General features: G+C 34.9%; 1 protein-coding gene across 1 annotated transcript in view; it reads left to right on the top strand.

The window, feature by feature from the left end:
• Positions 1-17,736, top strand: part of jam3b (junctional adhesion molecule 3b) — a 45,300-nt gene extending 27,564 nt beyond the window's left edge. Inside the window, exons 2-9 of the mRNA XM_051093252.1 lie at positions 8,332-8,400; positions 8,502-8,615; positions 10,233-10,385; positions 10,805-11,007; positions 14,936-15,035; positions 15,115-15,244; positions 15,444-15,498; positions 15,613-17,736. Coding sequence (XP_050949209.1) covers positions 8,332-8,400; positions 8,502-8,615; positions 10,233-10,385; positions 10,805-11,007; positions 14,936-15,035; positions 15,115-15,244; positions 15,444-15,498; positions 15,613-15,648 — 860 coding nt within the window. The 3' untranslated portion in view covers positions 15,649-17,736. The remainder of the gene's footprint in view (positions 1-8,331; positions 8,401-8,501; positions 8,616-10,232; positions 10,386-10,804; positions 11,008-14,935; positions 15,036-15,114; positions 15,245-15,443; positions 15,499-15,612) is intronic.
• Positions 17,737-18,396: the final 660 nt, after the last annotated feature.

The following is an 18,396-nucleotide window of genomic DNA, read 5'->3' as shown; positions in this document are numbered from 1 at the left end:
GTATTAAACTGAAAAAAAAAAGAGTTCACGCAAACTTGGACTCAGCGTTTGAGGTTAAAAAAGAATATAAATTGTCAATTTGTTTCGAAAATGACTGATCGTTTTGCTAGGTGAGACCCTTCTTCCTCGGCTGGGATCGATTAGAGCCATTTGAAGCTGCATTTAAACTGCATTTTGGAAGTTCAAACTTGGGGACACCATTGAAGTCCATTATATGGAGAAAAATCCTGAATTTCTTTTCTCAAGAAACATAATTTCTTATGGACTGAAGAAAGAAAGACATGAACATCTTGGATGACAAGGGTGTGAGTAAATTATCTGTAAATTTTTGTTCAAAACAAAATTTTGTTCTCCTTTAAATAAACTTACACTATCAGGAAAAAGTAAAAATATCAGTAAAAATATTTTTGATTTTTACATTACCAGTGTAATCAATATTCTATTTATTAAAGCCAAGTATGAATCTCATCAGGTGTTTTTATGCATTTTACATTTATTCCAAAATAATAACTTAAGGAACATGCAAGAAGATGGGAGTAAACTTCTTTTAACTTGAGTGCCACGTTTTTATAATGCCGTTTCTTGCATGAGACGCTATAAGAGATGCGAGTGCAACAGTCGAATGCGTCCATATTACATAGAATAAACAATGGAAAAGCAGCGCAACTGAACAAAAAAAACTTGTGAGGAACTACTACTGTATGTCTGATATTTTATGTTTGCATCATGATGACAGGCTGAAAGCTGCTGTTCATTGTTTTTACAGAACATTTAAAGTTAATAACAGTCTACTGGTGTTATACCTTCAGTCATTTTGAATTTGAATTACCTTTTTGAGATTTTTTTTAAAGCATTTTCCCTCTCATTATTTCTGAATGTAATAAGACAAGTTTGTATGAGATGTAGTTGTAGTTCATGCATCTTTTCTGCAAAGATATTTAACTTGATTTGTTTAACATTGATATCATGTTGACAATGTGTGGTGCACTTGGAATAGAATTTTCTTAACTAAAGGGTTAATAAAGAAAAAGTTACTTGTATCATGTTGTAATTACATTTTCAAGTTAAAAAATTGAGAATTGCCACATCACCCAACCCTATTGTCTTCCTTTTAACACCATTATATTGTTCATTTAGACTGATTCGTGAACATGGAACGCACACAAACACAAGAGGTGGGATTTATCGCAAGAACCAGTCACAGCCGATCATAACCAGTCATATCCAATCATATCACGTTGGAGGCGTTGCTTCTTCTAACGTGACAGCAAGAGTTACTCACAATTTATTTAAATTGCCTTTGAATAAGCACTTGCTGTTCACTTTCACTTTCAATTTCGTGATCACGGGCACTCTGTGTAAATGGAGCACATCTTACAATATAACACACATGATAAAAGGAGTTTTTGTCCTAACTAGCCGTGGCAGTGACAATTTTCTAATCTAGAAACGATTTCTATTTCTCCGACGTCGCAGCTGGAACAACAACACAAACTATGACAGTTATAATCACAGGTTCTGATTATATGCTTTATTCAGTCAGTGTTAAAAGTGTCTAATGTGAGTTTGAAGATAATTTTGAGTGACATTTATAGCCATACAAAAGCAACAACAGATAGTTTACCTCACATCTTGAAAAACATTTTTAGCAAACGTGTTTTCCATGACAAAAATGTATCAGTCCCTCAATATTTAGTTTTAACAATGTTAAAAAGGTTTAATATTTATGAATTAGATGATAAACTTGTCCATTTCATTGAGAGTGCAGTGAGCGAGTGGCGTCACATGACTCACGTCTGGTGTGGACAGCTAAAAAAAAAAAAAAAAACACACTATAACAGTCTGTTACAGGCAATTCTAGTTGCATTTTTCATCAGTTAATTTCTTAAATTATCCTTTGACTATGTTCTGGCCCACCATCTAGTGGTGAAATTTTTTTTTGGGGGCCTGATGCCATACTTACTTGTCGAACCTTGTTTTAAGGGGTCTGTTAAAACTCAATGGGCTCATAGGAGGCGAGAGAGACGCGGACTTCCGCTGTAACCTTACCTTCTGGTGTCGCTTGGACAATGTTTCTTTAGAAAAATGAGTGATTATATACACTTTTAATGTTATATTTTGTAATATTGGATAATTATTCCCATCCATTAAGATGCTCCCTTAAAAGGCAGCTGTCTATGTAGGCGGTAGTAGCCCGGTAGATTTCAGAACGGAGCCTTAATTCCTTCTGTCAACGTCAAACAAAAACAGATGCCAAAACGCCCATGAGACGAAATGTGAATTTAAAACATGTTGTCTCCTTTGTTATTTCTCAGTGGTTTGGAAATCCAACACTCAAGTTTATATCATGCATCTACACAAGTGTTCGTACAGGCTCGGAGGGTGTAGTGAAAGAAACACACGCCTCAGCGAAGTCACACTGGGAATATTTCTGTACAGTTATCCATGTGTCAGTGGAGGAGGGATTTGTGACCTCTTGCACATCATGAATTGTTCAGGGCTACAAACACGCAGATCATTTTAAAGCTGCGGGGGCAGAGCCCGAGTCTGCTTCTCTATGTGATATCGCTCCTCGAGCTTTAGAATCTATTCCAGTTGGATACGATCAACTTATAGGGGGCACACATCCAATCAAATCCCAGTGAAGTAGGCCCGGGATGTGTAATGAATGGCTCTGTAGGCATCTCTTTCTCAGCCAGTGAACAGCCTCCCAGCCTCCCCTCCTCCCCCTAGCAAAATGAATCAATGCTGCAGTTTAAAAATAACAAGGAATATTATCCACTTCATGCATTGCTGAGTGAACCGCATGTGTTGAATGCTCTCTGACAGGCTGCATCGGAGCAGAATGTGTTTTCTGCACGCCGGTCGCAGATCACGATGCAGGGTGTGGTGGGGTTTAAACGCCGTGCTGTGGAGGCTGTCCAAACAGCCCCATGATTCTGGCCGTATAACTCATTTCTCTGTGGTGTAATGTTTCTTCATAGACCGTCATGCTGAGTTAGGTGTCAATGACAGGATTAGAAAATGGCCTCCTTGAATAGTGCGACCCCTTTGTTGACCTTTTTCACCATCATGCAGTTTTTCAGTTTAATTCCAAGGTGGTCCATTCATTCGGTTTTGAAAAAATATTCCAGGCATGATGTTGATTACTTCAAAAAATAAATTTGGACTTTTCCATCCTTTTCTTTAAAAAAAGAAAGAGTGGGGATGATTTAAGAGCAGAAGTGTGTAGCCTATACTTTTTTTTTAAAGCACTAGCACTGTTGTTTAAAATTTTGGGGATATCTTTCAGTAATTTATTTATTTTTTTTAAATAAAATTAATACTTTTATTTATCAACGATGCATTAAAATGATAAAAAGTGGCCTTAAAGACATTTATAATGATACATTCTCAAAATCAGCATATTAGAATGACTTCTGAAGGATCATGTGACACCGAAGCTGATGAAAATTCACCTTTGCCATCACAGAAATGAATTATATTTCTAATATATTCAAATAGAAAAGAGTCAATTTAAATTATAAAAATATTTTACAATATTGCTGTTTTTTTTTTTTTAAGAAAAAGTGGGGATGATTTAAGAGCAGAAATGTGAAGCTTCTATATATTATATATATAATATAATTAACTATATATATATAATTATTAACTATAAACTATATATATATATATATACACTACCGTTCAAAAGTTTGGGGTCAGTACATTTTTATTGTTTCTTTTTTTTTTCTTTTTTTTTTTAAGAAATTAATACTTTTATTCACCAAGGATGTATTAAGTTAATAATTAAAAGTTTATTAAAAGTTAATAATAAATAATTTACATTGTTATAAAATATTTATATTTTGAATAAACACTGTACTTTTTAAACTTGTTATTCATGAAAGAATCCTGAAAAAAAAAATCATCACAGGTTCCATATTTGGCAGCACAACTGTTGATATTATCCAACATTGATCATTCTAATAATAAATCTGCATATTAGAATGATTTCTGAAGGATCATGTGACACTTAAGACTGGAGTAACAGCTGATAAAAATTCAGCTTTTCATCACAGGAATAAATTCTATTTTAAAGTATATTAAAATAAAAAAACATTTTTTTATATTGTAAAAACATTTTGCAATATTACTGTTTTTTTCTATATTTTTAATCAAATAAATGCAGCCTTGATGAGCATAAGAGACTACTTTAAAGACTATTACAAGTCTTACTGACCCCAGACTTTTGATCGGTAGTGTATATATAATTAATAACTAGTTAACTATATATATAATTTAATGTATCATATATTTATAATATATTTAATTTATAATTCATTTATATATATTTATTTAATTTATATATTTATATTATATTTTTCGTGTGTGTGATTTTTTTTTTTTTTTTTTTTTTTTTAATTGCAAAAGCTGTAAAAAATCCTTTTTTTGGATTTTAGAGGTTAATGTTTAACATGGTAATGTTTTACAATTTGATAAAACTTTACACATAAAATGTTTGTATTATATATTTTTATATTTTTTACATCTTGTGGCTATACTATTGAAACAGTATTTTTGTATTTACAGCCCTGTTCTCTTCCATTATACCTCACTGTAAGCCAAACCCTTTTTAAAAAAATAAAAAAACATGGTTAAACGGAAATTAAATTTTGTGGCTAGCAACATTATGCCATGCTATCGATTGAGTTTAACAGTGCTCAGATGCATTATGTAGATATGGAAATTAGGCTAAGTCTGGAAGCGCTCTCTCTCTCTCTCTCTCTCTCTCTCTCTATTATATTATTCAGTTCTGTAATGCCTAGGATTTTACCGGGGCATTACACTAAGATTACTGAAGAGAACCTACAGTTATGCCTCTAAAGGAAGAAGTGGAAGATTAAAGCTTGGCTAGGATTGTCACATCTCATCCAGCTGTGCTCTCCAAACAGGAAGAGAGAGGTCAGGATATGTAGGTCATAGAGCACCTGCCTTGTTTGAGGGCTCAATTATTCCTCAAATGGCATCAGACCACAGAGACTTTACACGACAGGACAGACCTTACATCCCCGGGTGAGGTGTACGCAGGCAAACGTTACTGACACAAGCTATGGTTTTGGTAGTGCTAAGCACCAGCCTCATATTTGATGATATGATAGGACAGGATGTGGCAGGCAGAAAAAGGAGACGGGAGACATCATCACCACTTCCTGGCCGTCTAGAGTGGCTGGTGGCTTTTGTGTCCTCCATATGGCTGGATGTGATTGTAAAAGAGGATATGAGCATGAGTGTATGTGTTTGTGTGAGGTGTATATATATTGTTTTTTGTTTTGTTACATCCTGCATCCTTTCCCACTGATCTGCACTGCATCCTGCATTTTTTCCTACACCATTGCACTGATTTGCACCTTTTCTTATAACTTCTGAATTAAAAACTAATATTTACAGTAATTCGGTCATCCCTAATGATCTGTCTTAATTTGAAAGAAAATTGTAAAGACATTTTTTGGTTTGACATTCATTGCATACTGATTTATACACACACACACAAAAAAACATTGTTTCAGCTTCAGTCTATGCAGGGCCCCAGTCTAAAACTAAAACAGTTTATGGTAAATGAAATGAAGCTGAAACAGAATATAATTGATAGCTGAAAATCTTAAACATAGAAAAAATTTAAATGAAAAACAGAAATGTTGCCTTGGCAAATAACTGAAAAAAAGTTGAAGTACTAGAATGATTTAAGCTGAAATAAAATGATTAAATGATTAAAACTAAAATAAAAATAAATTTGAGCTAAATAGAAATAATAAAAATGAACAAAAGAAAAAAAAACATACAATTACTAAATCTAAAATGCTGAAATCTGAAAATATATAAAAATTCAAAATATTAATCTGTACCATTATAGTATATAAACAATACTAAAATAACACTGAATCCTACTTACACTAAGCCATTACTAAGTTTCAATGAGTAATTTTTCATTTGAGTCTGGTTCGAAATGAACAACAATGTGAGTAGTAATATCCTGATTCACAATCAAATGACTTTTGTGAATTGATTCTTTTAATGATTTGGTCAAAAAGACTCAGAAACTGCCTCAAACTCACTCAGTAAATCATCCAGAGCCTTTACTATGTTCAACCGAGTCATGTTTCAATCGTTTCTGGTTCCAAATGAACAACAGTATGAGTAGTAATATTGTGATCTGCAATCAAATGACTCTTAGGAATTGATTCTTTTGAATGATTTGTTCAAAAAGACTCATGAAACTGCCTCAAACTCACTCAGTAAATTATCCAAAGCCATTACTAAGTTCAACCGAGTCATTGTTCATTTGTGTCTGGTTTGAAATGAACAACATTGTGAGTAGTAATATCCTGATTCGAAATCAAATGAATCTTACAAATTGATTCTTTTTATTGATTTGGTCAAAAAGACTCATGAAACGGCTTCAAACTCACTCAGTAAATCATCCAGAGCCTTTACTAAGTTCAACTGAGTCATTTTTTATTTGTGTCTGGTTCTAAATGAACAACAGTATGAGTAGTAAAATCTTGATTTGTAAGCAAATGACTTTTGTAAATTGATTCTTTTAATGATTTGGTCAAAAAGACTCAGAAACTGCCTCAAACTCACTCAGTAAATTATCCAAAGCCATTACTAAGTTCAACCGAGTCATTGTTCATTTGTGTCTGGTTTGAAATGAACAACATTGTGAGTAGTAATATCCTGATTCGAAATCAAATGAATCTTACGAATTGATTCTTTTTATTGATTTGGTCAAAAAGACTCATGAAACCGCTTCAAACTCACTCAGAAAATCATCCAGAGCCTTTACTAAGTTCAACTGAGTCATTTTTTATTTGTGTCTGGTTCTAAATGAACAACAGTATGAGTAGTAAAATCTTGATTTGCAATCAAATGACTCTTATGAATTGATTCTTTTTAAAATTTCTAGTATGAAATTTTTTGTATTTTTTGTTTAAAGAAATTAAATAATAAATGCCATTTTGTGGCTCTTTAATGTGTCGTAACAGATCGCTGCAGCACCTAAGTTCAAGCGGCATGTGAACCAAAATGAAATCACATCAGAAAGTGTTTTAACTGCGGAAATGTGCTAGTACACACCATTTTTCAAGTTTAAGTCAACCGAAGTTAATCTACTCTCCTGACTTGTTGAAATCAAAATGGTGAATTCAGCCCTATGATTGGTCAGATCGCCTGTCAATCAAACTCCCTGCAAAGAGAGGCTTGTTCCTGTGTCAATGTGTCAATAAAAATCCATATTCACAAAACAGTTATGTTGTGTAAATTAATAACTGTATTCAGGAACAACAAGAAAAAACAGATATTTCTGACGCATCTTCTTTATACTGTCCACCTCACTTTTTTTCCCGCAACACACTGATGTGGTTTCTTGTTCAAATTCGCAGCTAGTTCTGTTGTATTACTAGCCTTGTTCTGTGTTAGATGGATGGATTCTCAAGAGCCTTGGCCCAAAATACAATCATCAAAGATTCATAAAAATTATCCCTAGCAATCAGATGGCCATTAAAATTTCAGTGCCCTGAATATACGCTCTTTCAGGAAAAAAAACAATGTTTTTGATATTTATATGGAAGATTATTACTCAAAATTACCTTGTACCACAGACATACAGTAGTAGTTTATGTATGGCGTTCAGTTGCTTATCCATGGTAGTGCTAAAATGCTGTTAACCAACCAGCTTTTCATAAGGAGTTAACCTTTAACCTTTTAAAGTGGTAGAGAAAGCGATGAGCTTCATAGGTCACGTTCTCTCAAATATAACAAGTGTTTTTCATCCTCTGTAAACCCAACGAATGAATTTGTTACTTGATTCTTTTAAATATTTTTTCTTGATGTTGAACAAAAACGATGAGACGCGAATTTCTAAAATTAGTACGAACTTCAAAGTTGACCTTTTTGATTTAGCACGTTTATTAGCGACGGCATGAACTTAGCGAGCCCCCTGGCCTTCACTTTAAAGCAGTCAGCTGTTATTCATAACAGAGCAGAGACTGCTTGTCAGTCTACACAATTATTTGCGGTGGGACGCTTTTACATCAGTGATGTTTGTTGTGAGAGTGAAACTAAAAATGGCTGGTAACATATCCGTTCACAGCTCACAGTGATGCGAAGAATGTGTGCCGTCAGGGTGGAGGGTTTGGCCGCTGGGCTCGACTGTTAATTGAGTTTCAGAAATCTTTAAAGAAGCACAGTGGTACCAATATCACATGTGGTTTAGACTGTAACAACACCTCCGAAATGTCAACTTGTTAATTCAGCATAAAACTGATGTTTGTGTCTGTCTTCTCGTTGCAGGCTACATCAGCACCTTGGCAGTCATCCTCAAGACGACGAATGCTAAACCATGGGTCAATGAGTTTGAACGTAAGGCTGAGTAATTTGCTCTCCAGCAGTCTTTAGCTACATTAAACAGGCCACTGGAACTGCTCACGAGCTCTTTCGGTTTTTTTTCTCTCCCCATGCAGCGATCGAGCTGTCCTGCATGATCGAGTCAATCTCCACTCCTAATCCCAGAATAGAATGGAAGAAGATTAAGAAAGGAGAGCCCAGTTATGTATATTTTGGAAAACAAATGGCAGGTAAGCTATACAACACTTCACTGAACATTCAAGTTGAACGTTCTTGTTGCTAACATTCAGTTTATGCAATATTTAACATGAAATTAACATGAAAATTAACAATTTCGGCATGCACCGCTGTTCAAAGGTTTGGGATTGGTAAGAATTTTATTTTTTAATCACGGATGCGTTTATTCGATCAGAAGTACAGTAAAATGTACAGTAGTGTTGTGAAATATTATTAAAATTTAAAATAACAGCTTTCTGTTTTAATATATTTATTCTTGTGATGGCAAAAGCTGAATTTTCAGCATCATTGCTTGTCTTCAGTGTCACATGTGACATGATCCTTAAGAAGTTATTCTAATATAGTTTTATTTGTTGTTTAAGAAACTACTTTCTACTATCAAAATTCTTTGATGAATAGAAAGTTCAGAAAAACAGCAGCTATTGAAAATAGCATTTTTTGTAATTTTTTAATTTAATATACATTTTTTAAATAGGAATCAATTGAATACCTTCTAGCTGAATGAAAGTATTAATTTCTCTCCAAAAAAAAAAAACTTTGCCCAAACTTTTGAATAGAAATGTATGCCAAAATTTATTTAACATATATTTATATGTATATATTTATAGTATATTAATATATAAAGAGTTCATTTGCAAAAACAGACAACTCTGTTTTTAGCAGTTATTAAAAAATCATGTTTTTCATTGTGAATTTCAGTTAATCTCAGTCAAACTGCAGCTGAGTTATTTTAAGTAAAAATTATTTTAAAAAATCATTAACACACAATAAAACACAATAAAAACGTTTTTTGAAAATATAAGAAAACATGAGTTTTTTATTTTATATATTTATACACTAACTTTTAATGTGATTTATTGTTGTAAAAAATATGGTAAAACTAAACAATAGATTTCAGTTTTTAACGTTTATACTAACAGCTTAACAGTTAATTTCTTTGGTATTCTATACAAAAATAGCATTTATTATATTATATTAATTAATATTATATATTAGTTATTATAAATTAAAATTAACCTAGATTTAATGTTGTGTTGTTCATTGTTAGTTCAAGTTATCTATTCCATTAACTATTTAACATTAATGTTATCAAATTGAAAATTGTGTGTTAAAGTGTTTAGTTATTTTAGTTAATATTAATAAACCTACTGTTTTCTCACATTCTGTCAGTGTTTAATAAGATTTTGGACTTTTAGAGTATAATTTAAACGGATAGTTCACCCAAAAATTAAAATTGTAACGTAAATTATGCATCCTTGTGTCGTTACAAACCCGTAAGACCATTTTTGATAATGTTTTTGATAAAATCCGAGAGCTTTCTGGCCCTGCATAGACAGCAATGCAACTGACACATTCAAGACCCAGAAAGATAGTAAGGACATTGTTAAAATAGCCCATGTTACATCAGTGGTTCAACCTTAATGGTATGAAGCTACGAGAATACTTTTTATGATGAATGAAGGTCTTATGGGTTTGGAACAACATGAGGGTGAGTAATTAATGACAGAATTTTAATTTTGAGGTGAACTATCCCACATTTTATGAACATAAAATTTTTCATCCACCTGTTTCAACCAACTATCTTCTCACTTGTTTTTAATTTCTTTCAGGTGACTTGGAAAGGAGAGCGGAAATTCGACACCTTGCGAGCTTATTCATTCTCAATGCAACAAGAGCCGACACTGCAGATTACCGCTGTGAAGTCACTGCCCCAAACGACCAGAAATCCTTTGATGAGATTTTGATATCGCTCACTGTAAGAGGTGAGGGTTCTACTCAAAGAATTCTACATCGATTAATTGCTTAGTCCAGTAAGTGTTTACCAGCCCTTGTGCTGAAACGAGTCCTTAGTATATATACTTGTGATGGGAATTCTAAATTTGTTGTAGATGTAGCATTGTTAGTACTTCCCAACTGCTACGATGCAACATGAGATGGAGCGACGAGCCAACGCACCCGCCCTTGGCGCACATTTGAGGATGCTTGCAGCTCTAACTCTACAGGGTGTGTTCAGGGCTATATGAGGAAACCTCTGAAACTGCATCTGAGTTTAATCAGGGGTCTAAAAGGGGAAAGAGCAGCATGTTCAGTTGGCCAGGATGCTTGCAGTCAGAGTCACTAAGGTGCATGTGTGTGAGGATGCTTTTTCTTCTCTGAGATGTTTCTCTTGTGTCCCATGCAGTGAAGCCTGTCGTGCCCAGATGCTCCGTACCCAAGTCCGTCCCGGTAGGCAAACCAGCAGAGCTGCACTGTATAGAGGATGAGGGCTATCCGAAGTCCCATTACCAGTGGTTCCGCAACAAGGAGGAAATCCCTGAGGATCCCAAGAGCAGCCCAAAGTTCCTCAACTCCTCTTACGCAGTGAGCAGAGAGATGGGCACTCTGGTGAGTTCGGAAAAAGAGGCGATGGGGTAGGCGTAGGGATATTTTTGGGGAGCCAGTTGATGTGCGATGGGCTCAGCCATGAAGGGAATCTGCTGCCCTCATTTGCACATTCCAGAGTGCCATTCTCCGCCATTTGTACTCTGTGCCCTCGTCAACCTTCACACCACTTTTTAAAGTCTGACCTGTGCTGCAGTACAGCCTCTTCTCCCTAAGGAGACAACCTCTGAAGAGTTTACTGTGTGTCCTTTAAGATCTGCCGGAGTCGTACTTTTATAGCCTGCAGATTAAAAGCAGAAAGATGCTGCTAGGTTTCAGTGTTTTCGTCTTTTGTTGACAAGATCTTTTAAATGTAGTTTATATTTCATCATGTCATATTCATTCATTTGAGCATCTAATTTTAAATGACTAAAGCCCTGTTCTAACAGCCGTTTGAGTACAGTTGTTATCACCCAACGTCTGTGATTCCACATATCGATTCAGTTAGGACTAACATCTCTGTGTTTCTTACAGAGGTGCGAGGGTCTGTTTTTTTTTTTTTAGAACCTACTGTTCTGAAGTTATTAGCAGAAATATGGGTGCAAATATGGCCTGTTGGTGGCGCTAGAGAGTTTGAGTTAGAGACTCTAAATTTGCTGTGGTTAGTGATGATACTTTCCTCTATCTTTGTGCCAAATTTCATTTGTTTCCCACAAGCAATTATATAAGATTCACAACAATAAGTTGAAGTGTTTACTTCAAAATTTGAAATGGTCCACACTCAAAATTGCTGACATACAAAAAATTGGAATTGTTTGATTCAGTATGAAAATCGGACGAACCGTCTAGGACGAGTTCCAAAAAGTCGATTTTTCACGAAATTTAAAATCACAAAAAAATCTTGACCTGTAGAAATTTATATTTTGGTATGTAAATATTTTCGACTCGACATGAGCCAAGTAATCAGAGGAAAAAAGAATTTTGCTTCTAGACCTTATGGTTCAAAAGTTATTAGGGGAAATATGAGTGCAAATTTGGCCTGGTGATGGCATTAGAGAGTTTGAGATAGAGACTCCAAATTTGCTGTGATTAATATTGAGACTGTCCTCTATTCGTGTGGCAAATTTCATAACTTTTCCCAAAAGCAATTCTATAACATTCACAACAATATGTTAAAGCATTTATTTACAGCATTTTACTATAAAATTCAAAATGGTCCATGCTCAAAATGGCTGGCAGAACATTTTGGGATCATTTGATTTAGTATGCTGCTCCAAATCTAATGAGATCACTCGTATGATTATTGGTCAAAATGTTCAGAAATTATAAACAATTATTGTCACATTTTTATAACCTTTTTTTTAACAATGCTGAAACTACACATGCCCTCAGGTCATGCTTGGTATGACACTTACCTAGTATGGTCTGAATCTGCTAAAGCGTTGTAAGATATACCCTCGTGTCTATTTTTGTGCAAATTCGGTCAAATTTGTTAACATGCTTTACAAAAACAACTTGGTAAATTAAAAAGCTTTTGATACCTTTTGGCCAGCATTGTCTGAAGATATTCTGAGCCTGTTTTGGTGAAAATTGGACAAACCCTCTATCACGAGTTTGAAGAAGTAGATTTTTCACTAAATTAAAAATTGCAAAAAATCTTGACCTGTTGAATTTAAAATTTTGGTATGTAAATATTTTTAATGCGGCATGAGCCAAGGAATCGGAGGAAAACTAATTTTGCTTCTAGACCTTATAGTTCAAAAGTTATTAGCAGAAATATGAGTACAAATTTGGCCTGTTGGTGGCGCTAGAGAGTTTGACTTAGAGATTCCAAATTTGCTGTGGTTAATGATAAGACTGTCCTTTATCTGTGTGCCAGATTTCATAAATTTCCCACAAGCGACTTCACAACAATACGCTAAAGCATTTACATACAGCATTTTGCTACAAAATTCGAAATAGTCCACGCTCAAAATGGCTGACAGAGAAAAATTTGGAATCGTTTAAGTCAGTATGCTGCTCCAAAATGAACGAGACCACTCATATTACTTTTTTGTCAAAATTCTCAAAAATTCTGAACAAAAATGTCAGTTTTTTAATATCCTTTTTAAGGTACCGAAACTACACGTTCCCACAGGTCATGTTTGGCGTGACACGTACCAAATTTGGTTTGAATCTGATAAAGCATTGCGAAGATATAGCCTTGCGTCCTTTTTTGTGCAAATTTCGTCAAATTTATGAAAAGTTTTGTCAATATTGCGGAAAAAAATTTGACCTGTAGAAATTAAAATTTTGGTATGTAAATATTTTCGACTTGCCATGAGCCAAGGAATCAGAGTAATTTTTTTTTGCTTCTAGAGCTTACAGTTCCAAAGTTATTCGCAGAAATGTGAGCGCAAATTTGGCCTGTTGGTGGCGAAAGTTTGAGATAGAGACTCCAAATTTGCTGTGGCTAATATTGAGACTGTTTTCTATCCGTGTGCCAAATTTCATAACTTTCCCGCAAACGGTTCTATAAGATTCACAACAATATGTTAAAGCATTTACGTACAGCATTTTACTACAAAATTGGAATTGGTCCACACTCAAAATGGTTGACATAGAAACATTTGGAATGGTTTGAGTCAGTATGCCACTCCAAATCTAACGAGATCACTCTTATGATTGTTGGTCAAAATCCTCAGAAATTATAAACAAAAATGTCAAATATCTTTTTTAAGGTACCAAAACTATACGTGCCCTCAGGGATATGTTTGGCATGACGTACCAAATTTGGTTTGAATCCGCTAAAGCATTGTGAAGGTATAGCCCGTGTTCTTTTTTGTGCAAATTTTGTGAACTTTGTGAAAAATTTTGTCAATATTGAGGAAAAATCTTGACCTGTAGAAATTTTAATTTTGGTATATAAATATTTTTAAATCGCAATGAGCCAAGTAATCAGAGGAAAAAAAAAATTGCTTCTAGACCTTACAGTTCAAAAGTTATTAGCAGAAATGTGAGTGCAAATTTGGCCTGTTGGTGGCACTAGAGAGTTTGAGATAGAGACTCCAGTTTTGCTGTGGTTAATATTCAGACTGTCCTCTATCCGTGTGCCAAATTTCATAACTTTACCGCGAACAGTTCTGTAAGATTCACAACAATACGTTAAAGCATTTATGTACAGCATTTTACTACAAAACTGGAATTGGTCCACACTCAAAATGGTTGACATAGAAACATTTGGAATGGTTTGAGTCAGTATGCCGCTCCAAAAATAACGAGATCACTCTTATGATTTTTGGTCAAAATGCTCAGAAATTATAAACAAAAATGCCAGTTTTTAATATCTTAATTTTTTTTTAAGGTACCAAAACTACACGTGCCCTCAGGTCATGTTTGACGTGACACGTACCAAATTTGGTTTGAATCCGCTGAAGCATTTCGAAGGTATAGCTTCATGTCCTTTTTCGTGCAAATTTTGTCAAATTTGCGAAAAATTTTGTCAGTATAGCAGAAAAATCTTGACCTGTAGAAATGTAAATGTTGGTGTGTAAATATTTTCGACTCGCCATGAACCAAGGAATCAGAGGAAAATGTTTTTTTCTTCTTGACCATACAGTTCAAAAGTTATTAGCAGAAATATGAGTGCAAATTTGGCCTGTTGGTGGCGCTAGAGAGTTAGAGATAGAGACTCCAAATTTGCTCTGCTTAATATTGAGACTATCCTCTGTCCGTGTGCCAAATTTCATAACTTTCCCGCAAGCGGTTCTATGGGCTGCCATAGACTCCCAGAGCAGAAGAAAAAATCTAATGGATGCAAAAGGTGCCTAGGCACCTTTAATGCTTGACTCCTTATTATTATTATTAAAAAAAAAACTGCTATAACATTATAAATGTACTTTTCATTACATATGCATCCTTGCTAAATAAAAATGATCTGTCATCTTAAATTACTGTAATTTATGATCTACAGAAATTCAGTGCGGTCAGGAAGGAGGATGCTGGAGAATATTACTGCAGAGCCAGGAATGAGGCTGGGATCTCTGAATGTGGACCGCAGATGATGGAAGTTTGTACGTATTTTGAACGCCTTTTCACATGTGGCAGGACGCTCCGCAAAGCCGAGATCTCACGCTGTGTCTTTTTTCGTAGATGACATCAACATTGCTGGAATCATCCTGGGCGTAGTGGTTGTGGTGACGGTCCTTCTGTGTATAACAGTGGGCATCTTCTGTGCCTATAAGCGAGGCTACTTCACCAGCCAGAAGCAGACGGGAAACAAGTAAGCACACGAGTCTGACAGCGACTATGGTCTGAGTCACACTCTGTCCCAGAGCAGTTTTGACTCACCGTTTTATGGCTTTTTTCCATTTCATCACCCAAGGAGCTCTTGAATGTTTCCAGCTCAGTCTTAACATCAGAGATATTTGAACAAAACATTTTTGCAGATGTAAAATTAACATTTAATATTTTCTGTCCAGTTACAAAGCTCCAGCAAAAGGAGATGGAGTGGACTATGTCAGAACAGATGAGGAGGTATGAGAAAATATATATATATATATATTTATTAAGGCTTTCAAGAGCTTAAGAAAGTCTAGCAGTTTAAGAGGAATCAGTTAAACCTCCTTTACTCAATCTTCTCTCTTTCAGGGGGATTTCCGACACAAATCCTCATTTGTCATCTGAGGGGAGGAGGACGGGCGATGGAAGAGATGCGGAATTACGTTGAAAGTCATTGGCGCTATTATACCTCGCAAACACAAATCCCCAAATGAGGACATCGTTGTTGGAGCCGCCATTGCACGTGCCTCGCTTTACGGCACGTCTGCGACGACACAATTTGTATTTGCCAAAGGTGACAAATAATCATGTCTGATCACTGTTACTTGTATCTTTAATTCAGCTTTTACAGCCCCTTTTTACAACTCAAATGTACAATTTTCAGTAGAACCCGATGTATGGCAAGAAAACGTTTTCCTTAAACTCTTCTGTCATTTTTAAAACGTTTATTTTGTACTAGGTAAATTTGTCAGACTATTTTTGATGGAATATATTTTAAAATGCCTACAGAAAAAAAGTTTTACTTTTTTAAATATTTGTAAAATACTAACCTGGAAGCCAGTACTTTTTTTTTTGGTTGAGAAAGAAATCATTTCCACCAACTTCACATCTTTTAGTCATTCAACAACTAATAATGTACCAGACCACTCGACGTGTGGATGTTTTGTTTTCCATTCAGATCCTTTCAGTGTATATCCAGCGACGCCGGCTTCAATCAAAGGTCTTATGTTCTTACTATACTGCTGGTATTTCATGTTAATAGCGAAAGGACGTTCCATGTTCATGTTTGTAGATAGTCTTAGACAGTGAGTATCTTCAAAAAAACACCAGCAAGAAAGCTGGGGATTTGAAAGACCAGTGCTGCGTATCCTTGATTTTTAAGTGTCCTTCTATGCTAGCTGTTTATCTTGTATATAGTGAATATACTGTCTAGGTTGTTTATTTTTTTTACTGTTCTTTTTTCTTTTCTCTTTCTCTCTCTACATCTTTTCTTTTTCTTATTTGAGTGAGAAACACTCTTCATGTTACATAACAGGGTTTGTTTGTTGGCTAACTGTACTGGTTGTATATAGATCCACTGTGAGCTACACTGTGCTTAAAAAGTTTCAAACATTGAATGAGGCGAATATGACACTCTTTCCATGGAAAAACTAACTTGTCATGGTAGAGAGGGGATCTGCCTTATTAAATACATTTATAAAACCAACCTGGAAACGTGTAAACTTACATTTTCTTCCTTAGTAAAGTTTATGGATAAATTTGGACTATTCAAACATCATTTTAAAGACGTAAAAGTACAATCAGCTGAACTTCTACCATGTTCTCAGAAAACTTCAGCTAATCATAAATCATTCCTCTTAAGTGCCTTCCTTTGGTAGACAACGACAGTAATGCAGTTTTCAATCATTAAATGCTGTAGCAGCTAATTGGAATATGCAGAACAGTTTTTCTAATTCACATCCAGTTCATCACTTAAACCAGGTCAACATTAAGAATAGAACAGGTGTTTGAGAGGAATGATAATGTTCTGCGCTCACCAGTTTTGGTCACATATCTAATATTATATATATTTTTTGTAAATAGACCTGTTGTTGTGCATTGATTTGGGGAATTCTTCTTTTTTCATTGACGTAGATATTCTATTATGTATTAGTGCCTAAATGTAGAATGAAATAATGTTTCAGGAGGACAGAGCACTAGTGTTTATTCAGCAGATGGAATCGGAAATTCCTAGTTTCGCTAGATATGCGTGTTATATAATTGATTTTATATAGTAAGTTAGAAAGCGAGGTACATTGTGAGTCACAGCCTGAGTCCCTGCATATGTCAATAGAGTACTGTGAGGGAAACAGAAATTTAAAAATTTGTGGTTTGAAAGGAAAAAAAAAAAAAAAAAAAAGCAGGGAGAGCTGTACCAAAAACTGACTGCCAAAAGAGCATTTTCTCCAATTCTGGTATTATTCTGCTCTCAGTTCTCTTTCTTTTTTTCTAATTTTGTTTGTAACTCTTCAGTGGAGGCTGAGTTCAGATGTTTTTCACTCATTTTAGTTTCTGTGGAGTTTGTGGGTTGTTTTGGAGACAGCTGGAATTTGAAATGAAACATATTTCATTCACTGAATTCATTAATGTCCCATTGGTTTGGGACTGGTACAAATCCTGTGTGAATTCTTGAACAGTATGTTTGTGATTAATAAAACTCACTTCTTGAATTCATTGTGTTGTCCTTGTGCTTTTTAAAAATGAATTCACTGTCTAAAATGGAAATAGTCATCATTTGGCATTCACGCCAAGAACGACCAAGTTAAATTTGACATTTGTAATTCACCTTATTCTTCAGCACGGAAGTAAGCCTGTGGCCTCTATAGAGGGTTTGCATTTGCGTCACGATTTGGTCAGTTACACGAACGTGCAGCCCTATTGGAGATACTCAGATGTAAACAACAGCAAGGATTGCACTGTTAATGTACTACTGAATATGTTGTTCTGCTAATTTATGCTGTCTAAACTACGAACAAAACGTGTGGACGCTGTCAAATCATATAGAGAAGGACTTAGTAAACAGGAAAGAGCGCAATATTTTGACAAACTAAAGTTAATAGGTGGTAAAGATACTACAAGCAGTATTAATTAAGATATTAGCCTAATATTTCACTTACCTGACTGGAAATGATAAGAACAACATGAATGTTGTCAATATTCTTGCCCTGGAAATCCTGGTCCAGTTTGGCCAACCACAAACGCCTCAGTTTTTTGCACTCTTCTCCTTGATTTATTATAACTTTTGGCAGTCTATATTACTCTAAATGCTTTTCCTGGTCTGACGGATTAGTACAGCCCAAAACATGACAATAACTGACCATTTTCAGCAGCAAT

This window comes from Labeo rohita, chromosome 21 (genome assembly GCF_022985175.1).
Source record: "Labeo rohita strain BAU-BD-2019 chromosome 21, IGBB_LRoh.1.0, whole genome shotgun sequence".
Lineage (NCBI taxonomy): Eukaryota > Metazoa > Chordata > Actinopteri > Cypriniformes > Cyprinidae > Labeo > Labeo rohita.
The sequence above is the reverse complement of the archived record's forward strand: the minus strand, read 5'-3'. Positions and strand labels throughout refer to the sequence as shown.